General features: G+C 43.3%; 1 protein-coding gene across 1 annotated transcript in view; it reads left to right on the top strand.

The window, feature by feature from the left end:
* The first annotated feature begins 20513 nt into the window (after positions 1 to 20513).
* The window catches only part of syt4 (synaptotagmin IV), an 8643-nt gene continuing 7044 nt past the window's right edge, over positions 20514 to 22112 (top strand). Inside the window, 1 exon segment of the mRNA NM_001140430.1 lies at positions 20514 to 20808. Coding sequence (NP_001133902.1) covers positions 20775 to 20808 — 34 coding nt within the window. The 5' untranslated portion in view covers positions 20514 to 20774.

Genomic DNA, 22112 nt, shown 5'->3' with positions numbered 1-22112 from the left:
GCTTCAAGTGAGGCCTACCTTTCTGACATGTACTGGGGGAGGGGGACATGCATTCATTGTTCATTGGATTAAGGTTAAGGTTATGTCTAGGGTTGAGGCCCTGTCACGACGTGGCCCTTTGGGGTGTATATCGTGGCTCCCCCCCCTCTCACTCTCTCTCCCACCACAAGTTTTATGACTTTATGACAGGTCATAAATTCCTGGCAGAGACTCTCTCCCCCTGGTCATGCAAAAAGAGAGGGGAAATAAATCTATGAAACAAAGAGCTTCTCTTTGGTCAACTCCTATTCCCCAAAATTGGAGGATTAAACAATATTTATATTTTTGACAATGTGGGAATGGTCCGTGGGTATTTAAAGAACAACCCTGTCGAAGTTGTTTTATTTTGTGACATCAGGAAGGACGGTAGCACGGAATAACGGTAGCTTTGGAAGTGTAAATTTCTCAGTTATTAGTTTTCTACCTGAATGTTGTGTAAAATATATGATTGAATATGAAACTATTTGTGAGGAGATGTAATGTCGTGTTGGCCTTCTAAACGCGATGTTTAGTTATAAAGTTTAACTAGTCAGTGGCCACACCCCCGTGAGCCCAGATATTACATCAGGCGTCATAGAACCGCCCCTTTTTCCACAGAGTATAAAACCCACTTCCTACAAAATATCCATTAAGTCAGAGAACGCCGGGACAGAGTCCCTACGATGGAATGGCTACAATTTTATAGGCCATACAGCTGTAGTTTTGGCTACGTGGCTAGAAATGGTTCAACTCTGAGACTATCGATTCACTACAGAAGGAGCAAATTCTAGATGACACCAATTACTAGTCTGCAGCTAGAAATTACGTAAACCTAGAACGAGAATACCGACAACCGCTGAAACATCTATTCTATGAGAACATTTCCAAATGGTACTCTGAAGTATCCATCCTAACCACCGACAACCACGAAAGACATTGTGACTTCTGGGAAAGTTAACCAGAGACTCTGATGAACTGTACAGGACGATTTTGAGTGTTTTCAACGGAGAGACAACAACAACATACAAGCGTAAATATGTACATTGCAATTTCTTTCAGAATGAGCGGCTGTTCATTTGCAAAGTATTAGCATGTCTCTGAGTACAATTATCCACTGTGTGTAGTGAATCCATTTTGTCTTTCCCGCTCTTTCTGAGTCCCCACCCCTTTCCATTCTTTACCATGCCGTCATATCGGCATCATCCACTAGGGACTTTTTCTTTGTATCATGTAGTAACCCAAATATCTACTGTTTGTTTGTCATGTATTTCTGTGTGATTATTTAGTTAGTTAATAAATAAATAAATTGTCACGTATACTCCCTCTCCGGCCTCTAGGTCATCAGGCTGCTGATTGTCCCGCACACCTGTCACTGTCGTCTCTCGCACCTGCGCAACTTCATGACCCTCACCTGGACTCCATCACCTCCTTGATTATCTTCCCTATATCTGTCCCTCCCCTGGGTTCTTTCCTCAGGTGTTATTGACTGTTTTCATGTCGGTGTGTTGTTTGTGTTTTGTGTTCATTGTTTCCTTTATTTATTTAAACACTCACTCCCTGAACTTGCTTCCTGACTCTCAGCGCACTCGTTACATAATTACGCCAATTTGTATATATTGCTGATTCATGATTTAGGCTAGGGTTCGTGCAGATATCCAAGGATTTGCGACGTACAGTAATGAGAACTGATGAGGTAATAATAATAATACATGAATGAGAATGACTAATCGATCAAATATTACAATTTCTGAAGAGTTATATTCGTAAAATTATAACTCTGTAAATCTCAACATTTTCTGTGGTGCCCCGACTTCCTAGGTAATTACTGTTTACATTATTAGTTTAATCACGTAATAATTAAACCTAGAGAACTGATTTGATTTAAATAAGTCTTCACATTTAATGATAGTCCAGACACTCCCAGCTCAACTCTAACCCTAAACATAGCTTCAAGTCCACATCCTGGATCAACACTAAACCTAACTTCATGTCCACTCCCGGCTCAACCTGAACCCCAAGAGCTGAGCCAAGATGTGGAGGGCTAGGGTTAGGGTTATGGGTAGGAGCCGGGATATGGACATGAAGCTACGCTTAATGTTAGGTTTGAGTTCAGAGTTTTTCTGTCTGTCTGTCTCTGTCTGTCTGTGAGTTTATTTGTCTGTTTCGCTCTCTCTCTCTCTGTAAGCCAATGTATTATTTAGCTTTTTCAGAGTGGGGCTGCACTCCACTGCACACATACAAATATATATATATATATATATATATATATACACACACACACACACACCTACTGAGAGGAGGGAGGGAGAGAAATAGATTGAGGGAGGGGGAAAGAAGGAGGGAGATTAAATGGAGGGGGGAGGGAGATGGAGAGAGAGAGACAGGGGAGAGGTAGAGATAGGGGAGAGGGAGAGAGAGGGGGGGGGGAGAGAGACGAGGGAGAGACAGTGGCATTTTACATTTTGCAAAAACGTGCCAGGATGAGGCTGGTAACAATGAGCTATGGACAACCCACTCCAGCATGGGCACTGCTACTGCTTCTCACCCTCAAGATCACATCTGATTAAATGTTCTGAGATTGTGGAAGCCTAAATGAGTTCCTGCAGTAATTGCTAATTTTGTCATGGCTGTCAGCCCTGTGGTCCAGGAGCTATGTTCTCTCTTACGACATTGCAAGCTGCTATAATAACATGGTGTATATATAAAGCAGCAGGTGGTTGGCTGGGTTCATAGGTAGAATATTGCCATGTACCACGATGACAGCTCATCTTTTTTCAGCGAGGGCACTGGGCTATGCGTCACACAAGGAATAAGCCCATAGTTGCAGAGAAGCTATCTCAGTACGGTGAATTACGGTGCAGTTAGATTTTCATTTACCAAGATGGCAGGTTCATCTTTCCTCAGCAAGGACACTGTCGGGTGAGCAGCATAAGAAATAAGTCTACTTATAGTTGATGATGAAGCTATCTAAGTACGGTGATTTACGCCACGGTATTTGATGCGTATCTTATTTTTCATTTACCACTCTACCCAGCAAGGTCACTGGGTAGTGAGTGAGAAATAAGCTTTGTTTTTTTCTTCTCAGTATGGTGCGCCTGCTACAGCCTAGACATTGTTTGACCTTCATGTTACACTCGCTTAAGGCACACATCTGCCACACACACACAGTTTGTTATCTGGCAGTGGTTCTGCTGTTTTAAGGATTGGGATAGTGGGAGGTAGCTTAGTGGTTAGAGGGATGGCAGGTATCCTAGTGGTTAGAGCATTGGGTCAGTAACCGAAAGGTTGCTAGATCGAATCCCCAAGCTGACAAGGTAAAAATCTGTCGTTCTGCCCCTGAATGAGGCAGTTAACCCACTGTTCCTAGGCCGTCATTGTAAATAAGAATTTGTTCTTAACTGACTTGCCTAGTTAAATAAAGGTAAAAAAATACTATGATCCTCCCATTCTATGGAATGCCCACCACCCTCATGTCATGTCTGCCAAAATGTTTCATTTGGTTCTTCTATGATAGACGGAAGCGGTTAAGGTTAATAGATGGAAGGTTAACTTTGAATCTATACATGTATAGACCAACAAAATCCAACTTATCAAATGTGCATGGGCTCCATGAAAAAAAAGCATATGGTTCTCAAACACTTAAAGACATTGTCAGCAGATGTGGTTTATTGCAAGAGTCACAGTTTTAAAAAAAGAGAAATATAACATTTAACCTCTCTTGGGTAGGGGGCAGTATTTTCACGTCCGTATGAAAAGCGTGCCCAAAGTAAACTGTCTGTTACTCAGGCCCAGAAGCTAGGCTATACATGTCATTGGTAGATTTGGATAGAAAACACTCTAAAGTTTCTAAAACTGTTTTCAATAATGTCTGTGAGTATAACAGAACTGATATGGTAGGTGAAACCCCGAGGACAAACCATCCCCCCCAAAGAAATGTTCAGCCTACCACTATTTTCAATGGCTGTCACTTTTATTATAAGGCGAAGTCCTCCCAGATTGCAGTCCCTAGGGCTTCCACTAGATGTCAACAGTCTTTAGAAAGAGTTTCAGGCTGGTTTTTGGAAAAATGAGCCAGAAATTGTAGTTTTTCCAGGTGGCTCCCATTTTGGCTGTAGTGTTTCCAAGCGCGTGAATGAGAGCGCGTTCTTTGGTATTTTTCTTTGGTATTTTCCGTCTTAAATTTTATTGTTTATTTACGTATTAGGGTACCTAAGGTTTGATTATAAATGTTGTTTGACTTGTTTGGAAAAGTTTATTAGTAACATTTGGGATTCATTTTGTATGCATTTTGATGGAGGGAAACTGGGTGGATTATTGACTGAAGCGCACCAGCTAAACTGAGTTTTTATGGATATTAAGGACATTATCGAACAAAAGGACCATTTCTGATGTAACTGGGACCTTTTGGAGTGCCAACAGAAGAAGATCATTAAAGGTAAGGCATTTATTATATCGCTATTTCTGACTTTCATGTCGCACCTGCCTGGTTGAAATATGTTTTTCATGGTTTTGTATGCGGGGCGCTGTCCTCAGATAATCGCATGGTGTGCTTTCGCCATAATGCCTTTTTGAAATCTGACACAGCGGCTGGATTAACAAGAAGTTAAGCTTTATTTTGATGTATTACACTTGTGATTTTATGAAAGTAAAATATTTATAATTCTGTAGTTTGAATTTCGCGCTCTGCAATTTCACCGGATGTTGGCCAGGTGGGACGCTACTGTCCCACCTGCCCATAAGAAGAGTTGGGTGGGAGATGCCTATGCTGCCACCTACTGTAGTAACAGCAGAGGTGTAGGCATCCTGATCAATAAGAATACATAATTTTCCCTTACATCCCAGCATATGAACCAAAAAGGCAATTTTCTAATGTTGAATTGTAACTTACATGGTGAAAAATAGTCATTGCTTTCATTGTATATCCCACCAGGGGCAAATCTGGTGTTTTTAGATAGAATTCAAGCTATACTAGATCAAATCCAGACAGGAACTATTATTTTAGCAGATGATCTAAATCACACATTTGATGAGATTTCACAGATGTAGTAATACAAAAGGCCAATTTAAGGGAGCCTCCAAAGAGGCTGAAACATTTAATCTCTACAAATAATCTACAGGAGATTACACCTGGAGATTACTACTCCCAACTACAAAGGACTATTCCTTTTTTTCTAAAAGTATGAAAAGCTATTCAAGAATTGACTGCATCTTTTTTTCAAAAATGCACTCAACATTTTACTGGATAATAAAATTGATGATATTTTGTAATCGGATCATTCTCCGGTATCATGCTTAATTACACCTTTAGAAAATACACTTAGCGACAGAATTTGAAGAACGAACAGAGTGCATCTTTTGGATGCTAAATATGTAAACGGAAAAATTGAAACCTTTACCATTACAAATGTAGACATACTGTATAGGACAGAGAACAGCTGACCCCTGATATAATTTTGGATGCCTCTAGGGCGTACATTAAGGGAATGATAATCTCATACTCAGCTAAAGTTAAATCTGATTTAGAAAGAAAAATGTAAGAAACATTTTAATAAATCACCATCTTAGAAAAAGCCCATTAAAACCTTAACATGGTAAAGAAGAAAATACAATTTCTGAACTTAAGCAGGAATACAATCTTGTACTTTTGAAACTTAAATAAAACATAACTACTTAATGGCAAATAAACCAGGTAAACATCTCACAGCACTCACAAAACGAATACACGCTAAACCAGTTATTTTAAAAGATAAAGATACAAATGTGGTAATTAGAAACAACAACGCGACTAATGACAATTTTAAAAGCTTCTATGAAAATGTATATAAATCAGAATTAAACAATAGCCTTCTTACACTCAATAACCCTGAAGAAATTATCAGCAGACAAAAGATAATCACTAAAAACAGAGATCACCCGAAAATAAATATTAGATACTGTTAAAACCTGTTGGGGCTACAGGTTAGCAATGAACCCCGAGCCGGGATTGCTAACAAGGCTGGAAATTCAAAACATCAAAAATCTAATAATTTCAATTTCTCAAACAATCAACTATTTTACACAATTTAAATGATAAACATCTCCTTAATCTAACCACATTGTTCGATTTTCAAAGAGGCTTTACGGCAAAAGCATAAAGTTAGATTATGTTAGGACAGTACATAGCCACAAAAGTACAAACATCCATTTTCAATTCAAGGTCAGGCGTCACCAAAAGCAGAAACCAGCTTGAATTATGCACTAACTTTTGTCAATCTCCATCAGATGACACTCCTAGGACATTATGTTATACAATACATGCATTTTTTGTTCCATCAAGTTCATATTTATATCCAAAAACAGCATTTTACAGTAGCGTGAAATTCAGATTTTTTCTTCTCTGAAATGCTTCCGGTGAACATAACAAAATTACTATTCGAAAACATTGGTAAATTATAATATTGTCATTCAAAGAATAATATATTATCATCTCGTAATTGCTACCGAATGGCCAGATCTCAAAATAACTTTACTGGGAAATCACATTTTGCAATAAACGGGGTGCTATGCTAAGAACAACAGGCTATGCTATACAGTTAGCATCATCTAAAATCGATAATAACATTGTAAATATCCCCTTACCTTTGATTATCTCCATCAGAAGACAGGCATCCCAGGTCCGGAAGGCATCCCAGGTCCGGAACAAATGTGGTTTCTTTTGACAAAGTTCATAATTTATGTCCAAATAACACCAAGTACTTAGCGTTCATTATGCTCCCACAAAACGTGGTGGGGGACTGTAAAATCACGCCGAAAAGCTAAAAAAACCTAGTAAATAATCTATTTATGTTCGTTCAAACATGTCAAATGTTGTTTAGCATTAATCTTTTGGTCCATTTTTAACGTTAAACATCAGTAATATTTTCACACAACCTATCCTATGTCGAGATAAACAATGAAGACAAAACTCACGTTTCTCAGATTTATGCGCAGGCGCAAAAAAATGAAGTGATGACATGTCAACTTCCTTGGATTCTAATTTGCTCTCTGTTTATCATAGACGCTTCAAACAACTTTATAAAGATCGTTGACATCTAGTGGAAGCCGTAGGTGTTGCGAAATGAATCCTTTCTCACTATGGTATCTATAAAACAATGACACTAAATAGTACAGTCACAAAATTCACATTTTTTTTAATCTATTTTTCACAGGTTTTTGCCTGCAATATGAGTTTTGTTATACTTACAGACACCATTCAAACTGTTTTAGAAAATTCAGAGTGTTTTCTATCCGAATGTGTTAATAATATGCATATCCTAGCTTCTGAGTTGGTGTAGGAGGCAGTTAAAAATGGGCACATATTTTTTTCAAAATGTCTCAATACTGCCCCCGAGCCCCAACAGGTTAAAACATTAAAACTGCACGGAGAAAAGCACCAGGAATGGGTGGCTTTCCCATAGAATTCTATTGAACTTTTTGGGACTAATTAGCGCCCCTATTTACACAAATGACAACACATGTCACTCAATTCAGTACTTCCTAGTTCCATGTATAAAACTTTTATTTCAGTTATATTAAAACAAAGAAAGTCTGGAGTCTCCTGCTGATTATAGACCCCTAAGATTAATAAATTGTGAAAATAAAATAATAACAAAGCTTATAAGCAATAGAATGGCAAAATTCTTACCAGACTTGATATATATCAATCAAATAGGGTTTATTACAAATAGACACTTACAAACAAATAAGAACATGTTTCAATTTATTACAATGAAAAAAAAACAAGATATACATTTATCATTAATGGCTGTTGATGCCGAAAACACTTTTGACCGTCTTAAATGGCCCTTTCTATTCAAATATTATATACATTTCCTAAAACAAAAAATATACCTAAAATATATATACAAAAAATATACATATGCAATATGCTTTAGAAAGGGTCACAAGACAGGGATGTCCCCTCAACCCCCTCCTGTTTGCACTAGCAATTGAACCACTTGCAGAAATAATTAGACAGGACTCAAACGTAACAGGTTTGAGCAAACATGAATATAAACTAAACTTTTTGCAGACGATCTCCTGATATACCTGACCAATATTGAAAACTCAACGCCCCCTTTGCTAAAAATATTTTCAGAATACACAGGATATAAAATTAAAGTGAAAAAAATGGCAATAGGGAAATGAAAAATAATAATTCACGAGCTACAGCAATCCTTTAAGTGGACAAAAAAATATGAAATACTTAGGATCCTTAATGAGTGACTACAAACAAATATGTAAACACAACTGTATTCCTTTACTCAACAATATGAAAGCAGATCTAATTAAATGGAACAATATTCCCATAAATATTACAGGTAGAATAAACCTCTCCAGAAAAGCATGGCTCCCTAAGTTTTGTATTTACTTAGATAATTGAGATAATTAAGATAAGATAATTGTGTAGTTTGAGTTTGAGTATTATCGAGGTGTGCTAGCCAGCCGCGACGCGGCGCCAGACTTACTCAACACACCTAGTCATCATTAACCCACTGCCAGCTAGCCATCCGTTACCGACTAGCAGCGCTGTAGTTACTAATACTAAACAACGGAACGATTAGACTAGTGCAGTGTTACCTAGCTAGCTACCTAGTTGTCTTTGTCATAACTTGATAATTGTTAATTGATAATTGTTAGCTAGCCAGCCATCGAGGTTAGCTAGCCAGCTATTTCCGTCCCCCGCGACGCCATTCTTCCTAACCTAGCCAACTATTACCGACGAGCAGCATTGTTGAAACTAAATACACTACAAGGAACGTCTTGATTAGTGTTGTTAGCTAGCTAGCTACAAAGTTGCTTTGTATCATGACAAGGTGTAGTACTGAAACTACCGAGGTTACCTAGCCAGCTACACGTTCAAAGTCAACAACGCAGCCACTGCTAGCTAGCCTACTCCACCAGCCAGCAGTACTGTATCATCTTAGTCAATAACATTTTTGCAACGTAAGCTTAACTTCCTGAACATTCGAGACGTGTAGTCCACTTGTCACTCCAATCTCATTTGCATTAGCGTAGCCTCTTCTGTAGCTTGTCTACTATGTGTCTGCCTATCCCTGTTCTCTCTCCTCTGCACAGGCCATACAAACGCTCCACACCGCGTGGCCGCTGCCACTCTAACCTGGTGGTCCCAGCGCGCCACGACCCACGTGGAGTTCCAGGTCTCCGGCAGCCTCTGGAACTGCCGGTCTGCGGCCAACAAGGCTGAGTTCATCTCAGCCTATGCTACCCTCCAGTCCCTAGACTTCCTGGCGCTGACGGAAACATGGATCACCACAGATAACACTGCTACTCCTACTGCTCTCTCCTCGTCTGACTACGTGTTCTCGCATACCCCTAGAGCATCGAGCCAGCGGGGTGGTGGCACTGGAATCCTCATCTCTCCCAAGTGGACATTCTCTCTTTCTCCCCTGACCCATCTGTCTATCTCCTCATTTGAATTCCATGCTGTCACAGTTACCAGCCCTTTCAAGCTTAACATCCTTATCATTTATCGCCCTCCAGGTTCCCTTGGAGAGTTCATCAATGAGCTTGACGCCTTGATAAGTTCCTTTCCTGAGGATGGCTCACCTCTCACAGTTCTGGGTGACTTTAACCTCCCCACGTCTACCTTCGACTCATTCCTCTCTGCCTCCTTCTTTCCACTCCTCTCCTCTTTCGACCTCACCCTCTCACCTTCCCCCCCTACTCACAAGGCAGGCAATACGCTTGACCTCATCTTTACTAGATGCTGTTCTTCCACTAATCTCATTGCAACTCCCCTCCAAGTCTCCGACCACTACCTTGTATCCTTTTCCCTCTCGCTCTCATCCAACACTTCTCACTCTCCCCCTACTTGGATGGTATTGCGCCGTCCCAACCTTCGCTCTCTCTCTCCCGCTACTCTCTCCTCTTCCATCCTATCATCTCTTCCCTCTGCTCAAACCTTCTCCAACCTATCTCCTGATTCTGCCTCCTCAACCCTCCTCTCCTCCCTCTCTGCATCCTTTGATCTCCTCTGTCCCCTATCCTCCAGGCCGGCTCGGTCCTCCCCTCCTGCTCCGTGGCTCGACGACTCACTGCGAGCTCACAGAACAGGGCTCTGGGCAGCCGAGCGGAAATGGAGGAAAACTCGCCTCCCCTGCGGACCTGGCATCCTTTCACTCCCTCCTCTCTACATTTTCCTCTTCTGTCTCTGCTGCTAAAGCCACTTTCTACCACTCTAAACTCCAAGCATCTGCCTCTAACCCTAGGAAGCTCTTTGCTACCTTCTCCTCCCTCCTGAATCCTCCTCCCCTCCCCCCCTCCTCCCTCTCTGCGGATGACTTCGTCAACCATTTTGAAAAGAAGGTTGACGACATCCGATCCTCGTTGCTAAGTCAAACGACACTGCTGGTCCTGCTCACACTGCCCTACCCTGTGCTTTGACCTCTTTCTCCCCTCTCTCTCCAGATGAAATCTCGCGTCTTGTGACGGCCGGCCGCCCAACAACCTGCCCACTTGACCCTATCCCCTCCTCTCTTCTCCAGACCATTTCCGGAGACCTTCTCCCCTACCTCACCTCGCTCATCAACGCATCCTTGACCGCTGGCTACGTCCCTTCCGTCTTCAAGAGAGCGAGAGTTGCACCCCCTTCTGAAAAAACCTACACTCGACCCCTCCGATGTCAACAACTACAGGCCAGTATCCCTTCTTTCCTTTCTCTCCAAAACTCTTGAACGCGCCGTGCTTGGCCAGCTCTCTTGCTATCTCTCTCAGAATGACCTTCTTGATCCTAATCAGTCAGGTTTCAAGACTGGGCATTCAACTGAGACTGCTCTTCTCTGTGTCACGGAGGCTCTCCGCACTGCTAAAGCTAACTCTCTCTCCTCTGCTCTCATCCTTCTAGACCTATCTGCTGCCTTTGATACCGTGAACCATCAGATCCTCCTCTCCACCCTCTCCGAGCTGGGCATCTCTGGCACCGCGCACGCTTGGATTGCGTCCTACCTGACAGGTCGCTCCTACCAGGTGGCGTGGCGAGAATCTGTCTCCGCACCACGTGCTCTCACCACTGGTGTCCCCCAGGGCTCTGTTCTTGGCCCACTCCTATTCTCGCTATACACCAAGTCACTTGGCTCTGTCATATCCTCACATGGTCTCTCATATCATTGCTATGCAGATGACACACAATTAATCTTCTCCTTTCCCCCTTCTGACAACCAGGTGGCGAATCGCATCTCTGCATGTCTGGCAGACATATCAGTGTGGATGACGGATCACCACCTCAAGCTGAACTCTCGGCAAGACGGAGCTGCTCTTCCTCCCGGGGAAGGACTGCCCGTTCCATGATCTCGCCATCACGGTTGACAACTCCCTTGTGTCCTCCTCCCAGAGTGCTAAGAGCCTTGGCGTGACCCTGGACAACACCCTGTCGTTCTCCACCAACATCAAGGCGGTGACCCGATCCTGCAGGTTCATGCTCTACAACATTCGCAGAGTACGACCCTGCCTCACACAGGAAGCGGCGCAGGTCCTAATCCAGGCACTTGTCATCTCCCGTCTGGATTACTGCAACTCGCTGTTGGCTGGGCTCCCTGCCTGTGCCATTAAACCCCTACAACTCATCCAGAACGCCGCAGCCCGTCTGGTGTTCAACCTTCCCAAGTTCTCTCACGCCACCCCGCTCCTCCGCTCTCTCCACTGGCTTCCAGTCGAAGCTCGCATCCGCTACAAGACCATGGTGCTTGCCTACGGAGCTGTTAGGGGAACGGCACCTCCGTACCTTCAGGCTCTGATCAGGCCCTACACCCAAACAAGGGCACTCCGTTCATCCACCTCTGGCCTGCTCGCCTCCCTACCTCTGAGGAAGCACAGTTCCCGCTCAGCCCAGTCAAAACTGTTCGCTGCTCTGGCACCCCAATGGTGGAACAAGCTCCCTCACGACGCCAGGACAGCGGAGTCAATCACCACCTTCCGGAGACACCTGAAACCCCACCTCTTCAAGGAATACCTGGGTTAGGATAAGGTAATCCTTCGAACCCCCCCCCTTAAAAGATTTAGATGCACTATTGTAAAGTGGTTGTTCCACTGGATATTATAGGTGAATGCACCAATTTGTAAGTCGCTCTGGATAAGAGCGTCTGCTAAATGGCTAAAATGTAAAAAAATGTAAATGTATTTATTTTCAGTAATACCTATTACCCCACCAAAGACATTTAAAAAATATATATATACTCTGTCCTAACACACTTTATATGGGCAAATAAAATTCAGAGAATAAAAAGGACAGTTGTACATCTTCCTAAGTCTGAGTGTTGATTTACCTTCCAGACTTGGAATGGTATCAACCTGCTACCCAAGGCGTTTACTTGTGACGTTTAGTTAAATGCACTAAAGAAGAACAATGGGTGTCACGACTGTCAGAATGATCGGACCAACGCGCAGCATGGCTGTAGTTCCACATCTTTTTATTTATAGTGAAACGTTGCAAAACACCAAATACTAGAAATACAAAAAACAACAAACCGTGATGCAGAGAGGAAAACACACTACTCAAAATTAACAACCCACAAACCCAAAAGGGAAAAACCCCCTACTTAAATATGATCTCCAATCAGAGGCAACGAGGACCAGCTGCCTCCAATTGGAGATCAACCCAAAAAAACAACAACATAGAAATAGAAAACATAGAATACAAAACATAGAAATAGAAAACAAGAAAACCAACCAAAACACCCCCTGTCACACCCTGACCCATCTACTATTGAAAATGACCTCTTACAAGGGTCAGGACGTAACAATGGGTCCATATTGAAGATGCTCATCCCTTTAATTTTCTTAGTGTCTATTTTCAAAGGATAATGCGAAGAACATACATACATAAACGTAACAGTAAAGAACACTAGAACAATATGGAAGAAAATTAAATTTATTTTACAGTACGAGAACTCTATGGAACAATCCTTGGATGCCTTTTCAGAATTCACCAATAAATTGGTCCACATGGAAAACTGAAGTCATAGAAACCATAAATGACTTCCTAACAGTAAATAAATACATTTCCATGACAGAATTAAAAAAGCAATTTTGGACTGATCAATGTAGGTATTTTCAAATACACGCAACGTGAAAGTTACACATCACCAAATTTCAAATTGAAATCTTTTGGACATCAGACCAACATTGAGGGAATCTTATTTGAGTCAGAAAAGTATGTTCGTATGATAGGTAAAATATACAAAAACTTGCAGAGAGACTATCCAACTGACAATCTTTTAGAAAAAATATAAACTATTGGAAACAAAACTTAAAAAGAACTGATGTTGGCACGAGATGGAGGGAAAGTTTAACTAACGAAAGTATAACTAACGAAATTACAGTTAATGAAAATGTACAATTAATCCAGTATAAACTAATGTATAGAATGTATTATACAAGAGACAAAATTCACAAATTCTACAGCATAACGGCAGAGTCATGTCTTCAGTGTAAAACTAACAATGACTCAATAATCCATGCTTTCTGGGAACGCTATAAAATCCAACAGTTATGGAAGGAGCCAGAAAGTTGGCTGTTAGAATTACTTTTAATCCATCTGTCTGGACATTTCAGGACATGGCATATGGGGTTGTAGTGAGATAGCCATATTCTCTTCGCATCATTCATCTTGAAAAAAGGAAATTCAAAACTTGACAATCAATCAATCAATCAATCCGCCATCATTAACGATGGAAAAATCGAATGATTTATTATTGAAATATTGAAATAGCACGGACAACTGAGAAAAACAAACAGGACAATTTAAGGCCATGTGTCAAACAATAATGCAGGCACTAGGGATGAAAGTGTGGCCAGGCACTAGGGATGGGGGTGTGGTCAGGGATGGGGGTGTGGCCAGGCACTAGGGATGGGGGTGTGGTCAGGGATGGGGGTGTGGTCAGGCACTAGGGATGGGGGTGTGGTCAGGGATGGGGGTGTGGCCAGGCACTAGGGATGAAGGTGTGGTCAGGGATTGGGGTATGGCCAGGTACTAGGGATGGGGGTGTGGTCAGGGATGGGGTGTGGCCAGGCACTAGGGATGGGGGTCTGGCCAGGCACTAGGGATGGGGGTGTGGCCAGGCACTAGGGATGGGGGTGTGGCCAGGCACTAGGGATGGGGGTGTGGCCAGGCACTAGGGATGGGGTGTGGTCAGAGATGGGGGTGTGGCTAGGCACTAGGGATGGGGGTCTGGCTAGGCACTAGGGATGGGGGTGTGGCCAGGCACTAGGGATGGGGGTGTGGCCAGGCACTAGGGATGGGGGTCTGGGCAGAGGAGATGTAGTCTTTGTTAGTGGATGCCAGGAGAACGCTACCTCCCCAAATGCATAGTGCCAACTGTAAAGTTTGGTGGAGGAGGAATAATGGTCTGGGGCTGTTTTTCATGGTTCGGGCTAGGCCCCTTAGATCCAGTGAAGGGAAATCGTAACGCTACATCATACAATGACATTCTAGATGATTCTGTGCTCCCAACTTTGTAGCAACAGTTTGGGAAAGGCCCTTTCCTGTTTCACCATGACAATGCCCCTGTGCACAAAGCGAGGTCCATACAGTTTGTCGAGATCAGTGTTTCCTGTTTCCGGTCACAACTTGCAGACTTGTTTACGCTGCTGTGCGTTTTTGTTGCCGATCTTACTTTGATACCTGACGGTTTTTTACTTTTTCATTACCGTATATTTTTACTTTTTCCCTCACTCAACTTTTTTCATTCAACTTTTTCACCCCGGAGGTTTTATCTGGACATGGTTCGTCAGGACTTCAAACAGCCGAAGCTAAGTAACATTAACATGATGCCTTCTAATTGCAGTCGTTGTACTTATAATATACAGGAGAACGATCGCCTTACGGCAAGGATAGCTGTGCTGCAAGCCCAGCTTCAGACGCGATCGTTAGGCAAGGGTAATTTCAGTGTAGGAAAGGATGAAACAGCGTCTGTGCCACCAGTAAGTACAGATGGTAACGTTAGTATAAACCCCCTCGCACGGTCCCCGCAGCCGGACATCTTTCTCATGGCTTCTGGAGGGAAACGCTGTAGGAATGCTCAACCGGTGTCGCTTATTCAGCCGACAGAAACTTTCAACCGGTTCTCCCCATTAAGCGAGTCGGAGTCGGAGGCCGAGACTTCTCTGGTCTCTACTCCTCCCGTTGTGGGGTCTGAGACGCCGACGGCTCCCACCATTAGCTCTGACAAATTGAAAACCCTAGTCATTGGCGACTCCATTACCCGCAGTATTAGACTTAAAACTAATCATCCAGCGATCATACACTGTTTACCAGGGGGCAGGGCTACCGACGTTAAGGCTAATCTAAAGACGGTGCTGGCTAAAGCTAAAACTGGCGAGTGTAGAGAGTATAGAGATATTGTTATCCACGTCGGCACCAACGATGTTAGGATGAAACAGTCAGAGGTCACCAAGCGCAACATAGCTTCAGCGTATAAATCAGCTAGAAAGATGTGTCGGCATCGATTAATTGTCTCTGGCCCCCTCCCAGTTAGGGGGAGTGATGAGCTCTACAGCAGAGTCTCACAACTCAATCGCTGGTTGAAAACTGTTTTCTGCCCCTCCCAAAAGATAGAATTTGTAGATAATTGGCCCTCTTTCTGGGACTCACCCACAAACAGGACCAAGCCTGGCCTGTTGAGGAGTGACGGACTCCATCCTAGCTGGAGGGGTGCTCTCATCTTATCTACGAACATAGACAGGGCTCTAACTCCTCTAGCTCCACAATGAAATAGGGTGCAGGCCAGGCAGCAGGCTGTTAGCCAGCCTGCCAGCTTAGTGGAGTCTGCCACTAGCACAGTCAGCGTAGTCAGCTCAGCTTTCCCCATTGAGACCGTGTCTGTGCCTCGATCTAGGTTGGGCAAAATAAAAAATGGCGGTGTTCGCTTTAGCAATCTCACTAGTATAAAGACCTCCTCCATTCCTGCCATTATTGAAAGAGATTGTGATACCTCACATCTCAAAATTGGGTTACTTAATGTTAGATCCCTCACTTCCAAGGCAGTTATAGTCAATGAACTAATCACTGATAATAATCTTGATGTGATTGGCCTGACTGAAACATGGCTTAAGCCTGATGAATTTACTGTGTTAAATGAGGCCTCACCCCCAGGTTACATTAGTGACCATACCCCCGTGCATCCGGCAAAGGCGGAGGTGTTGCTAACATTTACGATAGCAAATTTCAATTTACAAAAAAAAAACAACAATGACGTTTTCGTCTTTTGAGCTTCTAGTCATGAAATCTATGCAGCCTACTCACTCACTTTTTATAGCTACTGTTTATAGGCCTCCTGGGCCATATGCAGTGTTCCTCACTGAGTTCCCTGAATTCCTATCGGATCTTGTAGTCATAGCAGATAATATTCTAATTTTTGGTGACTTTAATATTCACATGGAAAAGTCCACAGACCCACTCCAAAAGGCTTTCGGAGCCATCATCGACTCAGTGGGTTTTGTCCAACATGTCTCTGGACCTACTCACTGCCACAGTCATACTCTGGACCTAGTTTTGTCCCATGGAATAAATGTTGTGGATCTAAATGTTTTTCCTCATAATCCTGGACTATCGGACCACCATTTTATTACGTTTGCAATTGCAACAAATAATCTGCTCAGACCCCAACCAAGGAGCATTAAAAGTCGTGCTATAAATTCTCAGACAACCCAAAGATTCCTTGATGCCCTTCCAGACTGCCTCTGCCTACCCAAGGACGTCAGAGGACAAAAATCAGTTAACCACCTAACCGAGGAACTCAATTTAACCTTGCGCAATACCCTAGATGCAGTTGCACCCCTAAAAACTAAAAACATCTGTCATAAGAAACTAGCTCCCTGGTATACAGAAAATACACGAGCTCTGAAGCAAGCTTCCAGAAAATTGGAACGGAAATGGCGCCACACCAAACTGGAAGTCTTCCGACTAGCTTGGAAAGACAGTACCGTGCAGTATCGAAGAGCCCTTACTGCTGCTCGATCATCCTATTTTTCCAACTTAATTGAGGAAAATAAGAACAATCCGAAATTTCTTTTTGATACTGTCGCAAAGCTAACTAAAAAGCAGCCTTCGCAAATGGAGGATGGCTTTCACTTCAGCAGTAATAAATTTATGAACTTCTTTGAGGAAAAGATCATGATCATTAGAAAGCAAATTACAGACTCCTCTTTAAATCTGGGTATTCCTCCAAAGCTCCATTGTCCTGAGTCTGCACAACTCTGCCAGGACCTAGGATCAAGGGAGATACTAAAGTGTTTTAGTACTATATCTCTTGACGCAATGATGAAAATAATCATGGCCTCCAAACCCTCAAGCTGCATACTGGACCCTATTCCAACTAAACTACTGAAAGAGCTGCTTCCTGTGCTTGGCCCTCCTATGTTGAACATAATAAACGGCTCTCTATCCACCGGATGTGTACCAAGCTCACTAAAAGTGGCAGTAATAAAGCCTCTCTTGAAAAAGCCGAATCTTGATCCAGAAATTATAAAAAACTATCGGCCTATATCGAATCTTCCATTCCTCTCCAAAATTTTAGAAAAAGCTGTTGCACAGCAACTCACTGCCTTCCTGAAGACAAACAATGTATACGAAACGCTTCAGTCTGGTTTTAGACCCCATCATAGCACTGAGACTGCACTTGTGAAGGTGGTAAATGACCTTTTAATGACGTCAGACCGAGGCTCTGCATCTGTCCTCGTGCTCCTAGATCTTAGTGCCGCTTTTGATACCATCGATCACCACATTCTTTTGGAGAGATTGGAAACCCAAATTGGTCTACATGGACAAGTTCTGGCCTGGTTTAGATCTTATCTGTCGGAAAGATATCAGTTTGTCTCTGTGAATGGTTTGTCCTCTGACAAATCAATTGTAAATTTCGGTGTTCCTCAAGGTTCCGTTTTAGGACCACTATTGTTTTCACTATATATTTTACCTCTTGGGGATGTCATTCGAAAACATAATGTTAAATTTCACTGCTATGCGGACGACACACAGCTGTACATTTCAATGAAACATGGTGTAGCCCCAAAATTGCCCTCGCTAGAAGCCTGTGTTTCAGACATAAAGAAGTGGATGGCTGCAAACTTTCTACTTTTAAACTCGGACAAAACAGAGATGCTTGTTCTAGGTCCCAAGAAACAAAGAGATCTTCTGTTGAATCTGACAATTAATCTGGATGGTTGTACAGTCGTCTCAAATAAAACTGTGAAGGACCTCGGCGTTACTCTGGACCCTGATCTCTCTTTTGAAGAACATATCAAGACTGTTTCAAGGACAGCTTTTTTCCATCTACGTAACATTGCAAAAATCAGAAATTTTCTGTCCAAAAATGACGCAGAAAAATTTATCCATGCTTTTGTTACTTCTAGGCTGGACTACTGCAATGCTCTACTTTCCGGCTACCCGGATAAAGCACTAAATAAACTTCAGTTAGTGCTAAATACGGCTGCTAGAATCCTGACTAGAACCAAAAATTTGATCATATTACTCCAGTGTTAGCCTCCCTACACTGGCTTCCTGTTAAGGCAAGGGCTGATTTCAAGGTTTTACTGCTAACCTACAAAGCATTACATGGGCTTGCTCCTACCTATCTTTCCGATTTGGTCCTGCCGTACATACCTACACGTACGCTACGGTCACAAGACGCAGGCCTCCTAATTGTCCCTAGAATTTCTAAGCAAACGGCTGGAGGTAGGGCTTTCTCCTATAGAGCTCCATTTTTATGGAATGGTCTGCCTACCAATGTGAGAGACGCAGACTCAGTCTCAACCTTTAAGTCTTTACTGAAGACTTATCTCTTCAGTAGGTCCTATGATTAAGTATAGTCTGGCCCAGGAGTGTGAAGGTGAACGGAAAGGCTGGAGCAACGAACCGCCCTTGCTGTCTCTGCCTTGCCGGTTCCCCTCTTTCCACTGGGATTCTCTGCCTCTAACCCTTTTACAGAGGCTGAGTCACTGGCCTACTGGTGTTCTTCCATGCCGTCCATGGGAGGGGTGCGTCACTTGAGTGGGTTGAGTCACTGACGTGGTCTTCCTGTCTGGGTTGGCGCCCCCCCTTGGGTTGTGCCATGGCGGAGATCGCTGTGGGCTATACTCGGCCTTGTCTTAGGACGGTAAGTTGGTGGTTGGAGACATCCCTCTAGTGGTGTGGGGGCTGTGCTTTGGCAAAGTGGGTGGGGTTATATCCTGCCTGTTTGGCCCTGTCCGGGGGTATCATCGGATGGGGCCACAGTGTCTTCTGATCCCTCTCAGCCTCCAGTATTTATGCTGCAGTAGTTTATGTGTCGGGGGGCTAGGGTCAGTCTGTTACATCTGGAGTATTTCTCTTGTCTTATCCGGTGTCCTGTGTGTATTTAAATATGCTCTCTCTAATTCTCTCTTACTCTCTTTCTGTCTTACTCTCGGAGGACCTGAGCCCTAGGACCATGCCTCAGGACTACCTGGTATGATGACTCCTTGCTGTCCCCAGTCCACCTGGCCGTGCTGCTGCTCCAGTTTCAACTGTTCTGCCTGCGGCTATGGAACCCTGACCTGTTCACCGGACGTGCTTGTTGCACCCTCGACAACTACTATGATTATTATTATTTGACCATGCTGGTCATTTATGAACATTTTAACATTTTAACATTTTGACCATGTTCTGTTATAATATCCACCCTGCACAGCCAGAAGAGGACTGGCCACCCCTCATAGCCTGGTTCCTCTCTAGGTTTCTTCCTAGGTTTTTGGCCTTTCTAGGGAGTTTTTCCTAGGGAGTTTTTCCTAGCCACCGTGCTTCTTTCACATGCTTTGCTTGCTGTTTGGGGTTTTAGGCTGGGTTTCTGTACAGCACTTTGAGAATATCAGCTGATGTACGAAGGGCTATATAAAAATAAATTTGATTTGATTTGATTTGGAAGAACTTGACTGGCCTGCACAGAGCCCTGACCTCAACCCAATCGAACACCTTTGGGATTCATTGGAACGCCAACTGCGAGCCAGGCCTAATTTCCCAACATCAGTGCCCGACCTCACTAATGTTCTTGTGGCTGAATGGAAGCAAGTCCCTGCAGCAATGTTCCAACATCTAGTGGAAAGTGTGTTATAGCAGCAAAGGAGGGACAAACTCCATATTAATGCACATGATTTTGGAATGAGATGTTTGATGAGCAGGTGTCCACATACTTTTGGTCATGTAGTGTATAAGGGACTCAGTTAGCCAGCCAGCCAGTCAGTCAGTCAGTAAGCCAGCCAGTCAGCCAGTCAGTAAGCCAGTCATAGAAATTGATGAGCTTGTTGCTTGTTATGCTGTTTCACCGAGGCAGTGATTTCAGCAGCCTCCGTCACAACTGCGTCAGCGGCTGGGAACTCAGCAGGAGGGTGGGGGTGCTTGGGAGAGGAGGGAGGAGGGGGCGAGAGGGAGAGAGAGGAGGGAGAGGGGTGGTTCATCCTCAGAGATGCTCATAGCGCAAAGAGTAACAACACGAGCAGGGTGAGACTCGCGCTGGGAAGAGAACAGACAATAGCCTGCCAAACGTTGCCTCGCTGAAAAGAACAGCTGCGTTTGAATTATTAAACCGTAACAAACAGATTAAATAATTTAAGTCACATCATCAAAAAAATCTGTCGCTATTCGCTGTCAAGCAGATATACCTAGAGGACGGATTGGCGGGAAGGGTTGGTTTATAGAGTGCGAGTGCCGGAATAAACCGAAGGGCGGACGGTTTCAGCACCTTGGACAGAGCACGCGAGCAAGCGGGAACATGGCTCCGATGGTGACGGAAGAAACGCAGTTCGGTATGTAGCTGGCGATTTATTTGAGTGTGGTTGGGAAAACTCGGAAAGCCTCTGTTCTTTTGGTCAGTAATATTCACAATGTTTCCCAAATGGCACCTTATACATTATATAGTGCTCTCCGTTTGACCAAACTAGCTCTAGTCAACAGGGAATAGGGTGCCATTGGGGACGTTGCTGTAGAGTCTCGTGATCCACCCACCACCAGTCGGCGTCTCCATCTGTTTCTGCACCCGCTGCACCGTGACGTGGGCTCCGAACACACCTTAGTTCATGTGTTTAATTGATTTCTCCTTTAATTATTCACGAGATCATATTGAGAATATCATGCTACGGATATACAAGAAAACATATGAGAAGCAAAAACCGAATAAAAAAATCACCAGTTAGATTACCTCTCGAGTATTTTACTAGCTAATGGTAACTATCACGCATCATTGTACCGCAGTAGGGTATATAGCAATATGTTGAAATAAAGCGTTATGTCGGTGTTCATTATCCCAGCGTTATGTCGGGGTTCATTATCCCAGCGTTATGTCGGGGTTCATTATCCCAGCGTTATGTCGGGGTTCATTATCCCAGCGTTATGTCGGGGTTCATTATCCCAGCTGTAAAGATATGGTACATTCCTGCTGAAAGACTGCTGCATGCCTTGACGTGACACACACTCTCAGAGCATATAGTTGTGTGTGTGTGTGTGTGTGTGTGTGTGTGTGTGTGTGTGTGTGTGTGTGTGTGTGTGTGTGTGGAGCTGAAAGACAGGGGTGAGACACTGGGGTTGCCTTCCCTGTTTTTAGTTCTGACACAGATATAAGAACCTTTATGTGTGTTGTGTTGCTAACTAACAAAACAGACCCCAATCTCTCATCTGATTGGCCAGTTGAGATTAATGACAGTTAATGAATAATCATCAATTATTAATAAACCAATAAGCTACTTCATAATTTTGTCTCAAATCTCTATAACATATCAAAATGCCAAGTTATGTCAAAAGGCCATTTCTCTGTTCACACTGTATGACCCCACCCTTGATTATTCAGTTATGTCATGTCATGTCATGTAGGAGTCCCAGATTGTGCAGACTCCATCCGAAATGGCACCCTATTCCATATATAGTGTACTGTACTACTTTTGACCAGTGCCCATAGGACACTATCTAGGGAATAGGATTCCATTTGGGATACAACCCCAGATTGTGCTGTTGTCATGCTGTCTCTGACTCAGACAGTGCGTCAGTCAGTCAGCCTGTTAGTCAGTCAGTCAGTCAGTCAGTCAGTCAGTCAGTCAGTCAGTCAGCCTGTTAGTCA

This window comes from Salmo salar, chromosome ssa18 (genome assembly GCF_905237065.1).
Source record: "Salmo salar chromosome ssa18, Ssal_v3.1, whole genome shotgun sequence".
NCBI classification, from domain to species: Eukaryota; Metazoa; Chordata; class Actinopteri; order Salmoniformes; family Salmonidae; genus Salmo; species Salmo salar.
This window is presented reverse-complemented; position numbering and strand designations above follow the sequence as displayed.